General features: G+C 48.2%; 2 protein-coding genes across 2 annotated transcripts in view; one reads left to right on the forward strand and one right to left on the reverse strand.

The window, feature by feature from the left end:
• LOC119389284 (anaphase-promoting complex subunit 7) overlaps nucleotides 1-8,024 on the reverse strand; it is a 47,999-nt gene extending 39,975 nt beyond the window's left edge. The window contains exons 1-5 of the mRNA XM_037656485.2: nucleotides 7,700-8,024; nucleotides 7,501-7,623; nucleotides 7,329-7,409; nucleotides 7,163-7,246; nucleotides 206-321 (exon numbers count right to left, since the gene is read on the reverse strand). Coding sequence (XP_037512413.1) covers nucleotides 206-321; nucleotides 7,163-7,246; nucleotides 7,329-7,409; nucleotides 7,501-7,623; nucleotides 7,700-7,783 — 488 coding nt within the window. The 5' untranslated portion in view covers nucleotides 7,784-8,024. The remainder of the gene's footprint in view (nucleotides 1-205; nucleotides 322-7,162; nucleotides 7,247-7,328; nucleotides 7,410-7,500; nucleotides 7,624-7,699) is intronic.
• A 282-nt stretch (nucleotides 8,025-8,306) lies between these two features.
• On the forward strand, nucleotides 8,307-10,397 carry LOC119389285 (general transcription factor 3C polypeptide 6). Its single transcript, XM_037656486.2, has one exon. It carries the CDS (start codon nucleotides 8,429-8,431, stop codon nucleotides 9,029-9,031), a length of 603 nt encoding a protein of 200 aa, XP_037512414.1. The 5' UTR covers nucleotides 8,307-8,428; the 3' UTR covers nucleotides 9,032-10,397.
• The last annotated feature ends 204 nt before the right edge of the window (nucleotides 10,398-10,601 follow it).

Below are 10,601 nucleotides of genomic sequence, written 5' to 3' on the forward strand. Positions count from 1 at the left end.
CCAGGAGCGGAACCTGCACCTTTGTGCTTAGCAGTGCAGTGTCTTAGCCAGTGAGCTACTATGGCATGATGGTGGGGTTATGGGAATTGGGCCTGTCATTTGGAGAGATGGGATTCAGGCCTCGATGAACTGGCACAGGACTTGTGCACTACGGAGCATTCCCATAAGATGCACGTGAAGGATGGGAAAATTGCGATGCACTCACTTGAGCACCTCGCGGTAGCAGGTGATGGCCGAGCGCTCATTGCCACTCTGCTGATACAGCTGCCCTAGAGCCATGTTGACCCGGCTGCTGCGCTGCTTGCCTGGAATGCTTTCCAACTGCGGACACATAATGAAGGATACAGCGTAAAAGAGTAAGGAAGCCAGTTTGGCGGTTAGAATCCCAAAATCCATTGCACTGAGACGGACGGCACTAACCATTGTATTCGTGCAATCTTTCCAAGCTGGCTAAATCGATGGCAGCGTGTTTAAACACAACCTGTACTTATGTGACTCTAGTGCCATCATCTGTCAGTTAGAGGTAGCTTCGTGGGAACATAATTCAGTTTTTCAATGCTATAGATACTTTGACTGAAAAGACTGGAAGAACACTGCTGCTCGCTCAAAGCAGCAACAACCACAGTTGTACATCTCTTCCAAGTCAAGTCTGTGACTCAATACCACACTCGTTTCGTTGCTGATTCTTAAAAATGGCATTTCGTAAGATCTCATATGCTAAACTAAGTGTCTGGCAGGAACTCACATCTAAATCTCCTTACTTCCTCCTCTCATGATCCTCTTCACTTTAAGTCGGTTTTCCAGTAGCCATTGTTAGGAAATTGGTCTTGCCAGGACTACTGACGTATTTACGAAGGCAAAAAGTTATCTTATTCAACATGTAGCTTTCTTCATTTTTCTTTGGGTTGTCCTACACCTGGTGACTAGAACAGTAATTTTTTCTCCTAGAAGCTAACAATTTTTAGTTTGCTGAGAAAAGGCACAGAGCTACTGGCCCATGTTGTGGCTGCTTCTCGTATAACCTCGTCTCTTGCACGCGATGTCCAATAACGCTTAGCAAATTGCAGTAAAATTTCTGCCTCTTACATCCAAAAACAGTGATGACACCTATGGTGATAACAAAACGGCCACCACACAAGAGAGAGCAAATTATCTTACCAGCACTGATCAAGGTGGCTAACTGCTGGTTGGGAACCTACATATATGCGCATGTATGCTTACAGAGAGCAGAAGCATGTGCACCCTTCTGGCCTTCATTTTTGCCATGTAGTACTTAGATTCCAAAAATAATGTGTACTCTGTCATGCCACCTTTTGTGTCATACGTAGCTTTTGACAGGTGGCCTGCTAGTCTTTGGGGATGTCCCCGTATGAAGACCCACCCACCATTCTACACCCCACACCAGAACAGTAGAAGGAGGCACTGCCGTCCTGCTCGGACTCGCTCAATCAGCATGGCAGGCAGCCAAGGCACCGGAGTCCTGAACTAAGTAACCACCGCTCGCTCTGGTGCCCACAGGAAGACTAAAAGCTTGTGCTACTTTCATCAATCTCGCGCATTAAAATGTTTCTTTTTGTGGAAAAGTTGTTATCAGCTGTTACATTTTGCCAGACGATACATTTTTCTTTCCAGGGTCCCCCCAAAACAGAATGGGGTTCTGCTATAGCTACTGCATGCTTCAAATCTCGTTTCGTCCCCACGAGTGTGTTGGATGCTGCACAGGTGGGATCAAAGGGGGGCAAGACCCTCCCCTAAAGTTGCATCATCACGCAGGGTGTCATGGCTTTGGGAATTTTCTTTTTTTCCTTCGACCCTGTTAGCCACTACTTATGGTTGAGGCATGCCATGTGTGCCACTCTCTAGAAACGCTCGGGTATGTAAGGCTGCTCAGGCTGCCTTGCGTCGCCATGTGCTCGAAAGTACATCGACCAGAGACCAATCGGAGCACACAGTACTCAGTCAGCGAGAGCGCTTGGTGTGCCTTGCGGTCGCCGTGGCACCTACACTATGCAGCCGAACCAGCAATGCGGACCGACTTTCTCCCATACAAGCATGGGTGATGTTGGATACAGATTGTGCATTTTTAACTAAATAGGAAGCATTTTCTTCCAAGGCATCTGTCTCGTGAAGTGCATAAAGAACAGCTAGCTTGCAATGGCAAGTGCATGTGTAGTTTGGGAGATGGCAATATGCATGGGTGAGCAAAGTCGAAGTGGGTTCAGTACAAGACACGTGACCAGAGTGGTTAAAAATCGTTGAACAGCGAATGTCGCTGAAGCCAACGATTTGACAAGTGTACGCCAACCTCTCTACTATCTCAATAACCTTTTCCCACCTTTGCGCACATGCCTTCTTTTCTCCTACTCCACTTGTGTGGTTGGGGAGAGTGAGCGAAACATACATAATCTTGCTGCTAAAGATGGCGGTTGCTGCACCGAACAAGACAAGTCCGTTTGTCGAAACATTGACTCCAGCGGCATCTTGTGTTCAATTATTTTTTTTATCACTTCAAACCTCCATGTTCTCCTGCCTTTCTGTCACGATTGAACAAACTGAATCAGGCACGTTATGTTTTGAAAGAAAGTGCATGTAGTACGCTGCGTGCTCCCTCACATTAGTGTTGGAGAAAACGGAACAACTGTCAATCGAGACTGGAAGAATAAGAAATTTTATTCTTACTCTTCCAGTCTCGATCGGCAGTTGTTATGAGCTCCGAACCTTTTCTGATACCGCAGACATGTATGTTTTTCAATAATTAACAGTTATCAATAATATTATTATTGAGAATGTTTTCACAATCAAGAAATAAGCCAATACGTGTTGGGCCCATTCGCCTCCCTTTGCAGAATGGCTGATGACAACATTCCAAGGTGACAGCAAGTGACTTTTAGCTCTTTTTGACACGAGATTGCCAATACCCTGCTGAATTCAGCGCAATAACATCGAGATAACATTTTCGTAGGAATCTCACCTGCAGAACGGCAAAATTTTTTTAAACCATTCAGAAAGTGTTTTGGGGGCCCCTTAGTCTCCACCACCAAGAGACATATAATGATCAAAATGTATTTGCTTTCTTCACTTCCTCAGCAGTTCCAGCAGAAAAAATTGGCATTTTCAGCTGGCAGTGCACGCATAGGATTCCTATCAGCGTTTACCCCACTTGTGATGCAATAACACGAACTTCAAGCCCTACCACTAGAGGGAGCTTCAGTACCAGCTAAGTAGTGAAGCATTAGCCAGATGTCACAGATGTGCCACTTATCATATTAAAGCACAAAGTGTCTTTGGGCCAAAGCAATCACCTCCTGTTCTGAAGTGACTGTCAATGCCAATGTGCCCAACCACGATACTTTCCACAAACAAATGAAGCCTCCCTACACTTAGTATCATTTTTTTTTTCATTCTTGTAAATCAATGAACATTCTGTGACTGCTTGTTTCATTTTTGCAATTAACTGTTTTACCATGACAGCAGTCAAGTCGGTGCTCCATATCGCATTCTGACAATGACTACTGTTCTCAGTGATGGCATGCAATAGCGATTTCTGTCATCATCACACTACCTAATCATTTTACGCACATTAACTCTTTTTAGTGGTCTAACACAGAAATCGGAGGCCCGAGGTATGTTGCATATTTTCTACATTTCAGACTGTTTTTGTTTTTTTCACTATCACTACTTTCATTAAAAATCGCCAAGTATTTTCACAACAGCCTTACGAGAAGATTCTCTGATCTCCAACTTAATATTCAAGCAGTGTTGGAGGAATTATGTCTACTTTGCTTCCTTCCATTAAAAAATGGCAATTGTTGGACTACAATCTTACGTATCGCAGTTTCAAGTCTTGAAACAAATGCAAAAAGATGAATGCATTAAAAATGAACATATTCCTTATCGTACAGAAAGAGTTATAGTAAAGCAATAACTTCCCGGAAGAAATGACAGGTTATGCTGCTGGGGGATACTTAATGGCCAAAGCTATGAGACTCGTGAAGGGTTGGGGCTGTGACATGGCAGGATTTCACTACTTTACAAATGTCGTTAAAAACCTAAGTGCACACTGACACTGGCAATGGGTATAGTCACACGATTTCTATTGCAAGATATGTGATATTGGTGACAGGTTGTCTTCCACTGATTAAGAAGACTGCATTAATCTGGTCTGCTATTCCTCGTTTCCCTGGTTAAGAGGGCATTTAAGTCTGCAATCAGGGAACTAAATCCTTGCAGGAACTTCTGTGCCATGTGAGTCTTTTCTCTGTTCTTTCTCGATATTTCCCCCAGGAAACATCGACCTTTTTGCATACACTAACCCAACACTCACCCTTGGTGTGGCAGCATTGACTACATCTCTGCTATCAGACCACTTTTATTGGCTGCCATTTGCGTTGAGTGAGGGAACAGGCAAACATGACTTTGCTATGTAATAAGAGAACCAGATGCATCAGTGATACGACCACACAACTTTATAAAAGCATTAGTCTGCTCTTTCATACAGCAATTTTTGATTAAGAATAAAAGGACTTTCCAGCCACATTTCATTGCTGTTGGATATCTGTACCTTTCAGTAATTGTTGATCACTTGCACAAGTGTGTTTACAGGCTAGGTTTATAATGTTTCAATAAACTTGCTGAGACATCAACTGTCGGTCAGCCTTCCTGACATCAACCTTCCTTACATACAAACTCATCCAGACCAGTAACAAAGTCCTTGCAATGCGAATGCGACTTGGGGCGCCGATCACTTATAAAAGACAACGCAAGCTGCAACCTGCCTCACAGTGCAACAAGTGAGAACTTGCAGAAAACGCAATGTCGACATTTATTGTACTTCTCAACTGCACCTTTTTACAGCTTGCTATTGACAACCCAATTCACTGCACATAGATTGCCACTTGTCCCAAAACGACATTATGGTAAGGCACTGGTGCTGTCTTATTGTCTTCAAGCTCCATCGCAGGAGGAGATTCACTTTCGTTGTTACCAGTCTCCAACGGATCCCCTACTATCTCCGCAGTGACAACCTCTGTGGCAGACGCATCGTCTTCTACATTTGGTCTTAATTCCCCATCCACGCTTTCCCCTGGCGAGGTGTCGGCAATAACGAGCTGCGGCCGCTCCGTATCCGTTACGACTTCACTAACAGATGGACCGTCCTGCATCCTCATCCTGCGTTCCAGACGTGCCTGCTTCTTGCGCAGAAGCTTCTTGGCGTATTGGCATTTTTCCGACAGTCCGGCACGGGTGGTGCCTGCTCCGCAACACTGCACGCTGTGCAGGCCGGACTCTCGCACCTCCACGGAGGGCGGCAGTAGGCGTTCGTTCAAGTGGAAGTCCTCCGGCTGCCCCAGTCCAGTGCATCGCCGAACGCCGTCCAGCCTCTGCAGCAGCGTCTGTGGGTAGTCTGTGCTGCCGGCCTCTTCGAAGCTCTCCAGTCGGCGGCCGTCCATGTAAACCTGGCATTCGGCGTAGTTTTCGTGCTCGCGAATCAGCACCAGCTTTTCGGTGATCAGGCGACCCGGCTGTTCGTCGGAGAGGCAACAGGTACTGTATGCTATCACCAGAGGGGTCTCGCTGATCACGTGACGCGCCCACCGGCCCGACGGCAGGGGCAGGTCCTTGTAGGGGAACGCCGGGGTGACCTCGCATTCGACGACCTCAATTACGGCTTCGCATTCCGAGGGCGCAGGCGCGGGTTCGACCACCGATCCTTCCTCGACCGTAGCGGAGGCGTCCTCCGGAACGGTCTTCGAGGGTGAGGGTGTCTTCGCTGACGTTCTTCTCTTCGGTTTGGGAGGAGGCAAGGGCGCCCTCTGGATCGGCTTGCGGCGCGCGGGCACTCGCCGAGTGTAGTAGGAGGGCGAGTCCGGGAACATGGTGGGCACGGCGTCGGGCGTCAGGCACGGCACGCCGCGCTTCAAGCGCACCACCTGCCCGTTGATGGTGTGCTCGAAGTAGCGCTGAACGAACTGCGGGTCGAAGTGGCGTTCGCACAGGGCCGAGTTTGGCGTCAGCCGCTGCCCGTTGGCTCGCGGCGGCACGTACCGCTGCCATCGCCTGAACATCTCCTCGTCCCGGGGCATGCCGAAAATCGAGCACCGGCGGCCGTCGTGGTCCCGCCGGTGGCGGGTCTTGCTGCACACGCAGCCTGGCGCGAAGCAGTACGTGTGGCGGGTCTTTTTCGAGCGCTTGGCAGCACTCGTCTCCGGTTTCCGCGCTTGGCCTGGCTCGCTGGTCTCATCCATCGTAGCCATATGCACTACAGCATCACGAGTATCGTCTGCTACGCTGGTCTCGTCCATCGTAACTGGTGAGCTACGCGTGAGCTGCACACCTCTGGAGGTGCAATATTATGGGGCGTAATGAGGCATAATGATCGTCTGCGTCACAGTACGCGGCTCGACAGACAGATCAGTCAGCGATGCTCGGGTGCAGCAGACTCGCTCGGTTGTGACACCGCGATCACCATCGAAGGCGACACCGTTCTCTACGCGAAAGTTGGGGCTAAGCAGGAATCGCAATGACACCAAAGAAAAAAGCTTTCTTTTCCTAACTTTTCCAGCCACCACGAAGCGCACACATTCCCGCGTTCCGCTTTCGCTAATGGACACCGGCCGACTAGACGTGGTGTCAGTTTCGCACCCGTTCGAGTACCAACAGCACTGAAATTGGAAATGTTGTGGTACAGGCGCATAAGCAACTAGCAATATTAATTGGAAGAAAGCGTAACGCGCTATTCATTGTCACGTCGCTTGTTTTGGACAACACTCTGTCGCGACATGCGAAATCAACAAGTCACCAAACATCACGCGCGGCATTGTCCGATGTCATCGATTTCGTTAAAGAGCTTTCTAGAATATTTTTCCGGAGCACCTATAAAATTATCGTGCACGATAATCCCCAAATAGTAGGCCGCTATTTGCGCTCGATTCCATGGAGAAAAAAAAAAAAAAAAACCATGCTCCACTCGTTCGATGCACTCGCAATGAAAGCCAATGAAAGCAGCGAAGCCGGCGAAGCTGCGCGTAGAAATACAACGCGAGGGAAACACAGGCCGCGGAAGGCAAGCGGAAAGCGACCGAAGAGCGCGCAATTCAAATGGGCAAGTTGCGAGTGGCCGCACTCGGTGTAAATAATCCGCTGCATTCTGAACTCAACTCACCGCAGAAATCGCTTGGTTAGGCTGTTTCATATTGACGTGGCACACGTGAATCTGATACTTGATGTCGTTCTCAGATGTGACGTCCTGCAAAAAACAAAGCGCGAATGATTCTCGGATATGTTGTACCACTTACAGAGGAAGAACACGTTGCACTGAGAAATCTTACTCCTGATATTATTGAAGCTGGTCCCTTGCCCTTCGCCTTGGACGCTGACTTCTTTAACTGAAGGGCTTTCTGGTAGAGTGCCTGCGTTGGAGGAGATGTCAAAGTTTGATTCGCCTTTCGGTGCACCACGCATCGGTAAACAACCGGCGGCCACCATAACGTTGAAGCTCACCTCGGCTCTCTTGAAGTCTCCTAGCTGCACGTAGGCATCCCCGCAATACACGTAACTCTGAAACTTGGCCGACACTGTCATGAAGTCGGCGCAGTGGTTGCTGATGGGGTGTGCCAAGCTAAACTGTAATGACACGATTCAAATGAGCTACGAGTGCAAAAGGATTGGCACGTGGTCGATCCACCATTGGTACACTTACCAGAGCCGTGACATTGGAGTACAGCTTATTGTCGTAGAGAAGCTTGAGCTGGTCGATGAAACTGATAGCTGCGCTGCTCGACATGTTTGCCTATCAAAAACGCGCACCTTCCCCGGCAAAACTACGGGCTCATAACAAGACAACACCGTACACTTTTCTTTTCCTAAATTAGCAGCGTAGGCCAACTTCGCTATGACTAGAGCAATACCCGATCACACGGAACGCTGCAAAACGCAGCAATACGCTCTAAAACGGGAGAAATACAGCATTCCCTGTCAAACACACTAACATCGGGCGCGAAGTGCCATTTCCATGCGCTTGCGACCAGAACGCCACCGAGTATCAATCGAAATAAGCTTTGCTAAATATTTTTACAAATTTGTGACATAACGACGTGTAAGCTGCCATCTCCTCAAATTTGAGTTTTATTTCCGCACGTGTTGGCTGAAACGAGGCATCTGTGGCGGTTTTTAGGCTTTGCAACGTTTGTATTACTTGCCAATCTCAAAGGCTATGCTTTTGCGCGAAAAATAAACGTCATTGACGCCATGTTGTTATTACAAGACATCTTTGAAGAGCAAGAAACAATCCAAGCCAAGTTGCTTTTCAGTTTTGACATGGCCGCTCACACGCAGTGGTGCTTGACGTGCCTGCCTTTCGTTGTAACTTTAGTAGTGCAAAGCTTTGTTTATCGGTGGTGATTCGGTCGGAGGGAGCAGTTGCCGAGGCATGGCTGACGACGAAGAAGATGACGAAGTGTACGTCGTCGTGGAACTGAGCGGCGTCATCGATGCCCGAGTGTTGGAGCTGGCTGGCAAGCGATGCTCCATTCTCGGCGTTGACACGCCCGAGCCCGTGCTCAAGCTCGGCTCGTACCTGTTCACCGGCGAGTACAGAGATTCCATCGGGACGTGCGTGCTGTTCGAGGAGACCGAAGCGGCCGGCGAAGGCACCAGCAGCGCCACCGAGAGCCGTAACAGTAGCTGCCGGCAGACAAGGCAGAAACCACCGAAGGAGCTCAGGTATTTCGGCAAGACTGAGAAGCGGCTACACATGAACACCTCTTTCCTGCAAGAAAAGGCGACCGCTAAGGCTGCCGAAGCAGCGCAGGAGGCAGTGAAGCCTGATCGTGAAAACCCGTCTACGGAGAGTCGGGAAGAGGCGACCGCGAAGGCTTCCGAACTAGCGCGTGAGGCACTGAAGCCTGATCATAAAAACCAGTCAACGGAAGGTCTAGAAAAGGCGACTAGTATGACTACCGAACCAGTGCAGGAGGCAGAGAAGGTGCCTGATCAAGAAAACTCTACGGAAATGGCGGTCGACGATAGCTGACAAGGGGCTGAACGCGTCGCTCGGGGCACGTGTTTGAGCAAGTGAAAGCCGCAACTGTACCTGGACGCTCCCGTATGCGCCGCTCCCGTATGCGCGCTGTGATGGTAGTTTCCCATCTTGTGTCCGGTTTATCATTCGTCCTGTGTTTTATCTCAAGTGGTGCAGTGTGAGTGCGTGTTTTCACATTCCTTGCCCAAATACTTTCCATCGTGGCCTGTCGCCCCGCTGTATTTGTGGCCGCCTGAGGGACAACATATTGTTGACGTTTTTTTTTTTTTTTACTCAACAAACGCCTGCCATTATAGTCTGCGACTAAATTAAGCATCTTCACGAAATATTCGAACGTTGCAAAGAGCACACTTACTCTCTCGAGGCAAGCTATTGGAAGTCGAACTTGTGCATCTTAGCAAGCACAGGGGAACAAACACAAGAGAAAAATACACGTAGATAGGCGTGTTTTTTCTCTTGTGTTTGTTCCGCTGCGCTTGCTAAGATGCACAAGTTCCATACACACCAATTAGCCCAAATTTCCACGTTGAATTGGAGGTCATTTTGTACTCTGCTGGCCTTCTAACCCCCTAGTTTTTAGACACGCTACGGCGCTACCTACCATGTGCTTAGAATATCAGAACAACTTCGATGCCCAGGCAACCATTTTCGCTGTGAATGCAACCTTCATGCATTATGCAAAAACCTTGAAACACTAGGATTCCTCGTCGTGTCTCTGTGCGAAGTTCGAAAGCTGGACGTGTTTTACATGGCACAGATTCATATGTTGGCAGACTTAACTGCCCACCACAGTGAACAGATGCACTGCTTTTCGACCAACTCGTATAGTTAGTCATTATGCCCACATGAAATACAGTAAAAGCTTGTTGATTTGAACTCGGTTAATTCGAATTTACAGTTCATTTGAATTGACACCCTGGTCCCGGCACAGCCCTGTGTATTTATATGGGGCAAAACACCCGATAATTCGAACGCTTCAGTATCCACAATGGCTAATTGGAACTGGGAGCCCCTGGTTTTGATCGCTCCTCGCACAAGTCTGCTTCGAGTGATCACAATGTGTTGCAAACAAAACCAAATTTAGTAAAGATGCAAAACCACGAAACAGCAGCATTTCTCAGTTGATGAGAATGTGGACGCTGTGCTGGAGCTCTTGGGCAAGCTGCAAATGATGGTCACGGAGTCACGACTGAAGAAACGCAAGGAAATGAAAATTACTGATTACTTTTAATTTTGATTGCGTTATCTTTGCCATGTAAAATAAACGTGTTTTGGAGCATAAAACCGTGTCATATATTACGATGGCTCGCCTCTCACATGAGTGCGTGTCGGTGCTTGTTTCTGGCACATCACTGACCGATCAATTAATTTCTGTTCGCTGTTAAAGCTCTATGAACCTAATTTACGAAATCACCTGCCACAAATGTGTAGTAGTGCCTAATTTGCGATAAGGAGTCCAGAGGTGGCTTCCTTGGGCTCTGCCCGCGCAGTGTGGCGCGATGTCCGTTCATTCTAGCGCCCGCTCGCTGATTCGAACTCCGCTTAATTCGAACAATTTTAT

The sequence above is a fragment of the Rhipicephalus sanguineus genome, chromosome 4 (assembly GCF_013339695.2).
Source record: "Rhipicephalus sanguineus isolate Rsan-2018 chromosome 4, BIME_Rsan_1.4, whole genome shotgun sequence".
Lineage (NCBI taxonomy): Eukaryota > Metazoa > Arthropoda > Arachnida > Ixodida > Ixodidae > Rhipicephalus > Rhipicephalus sanguineus.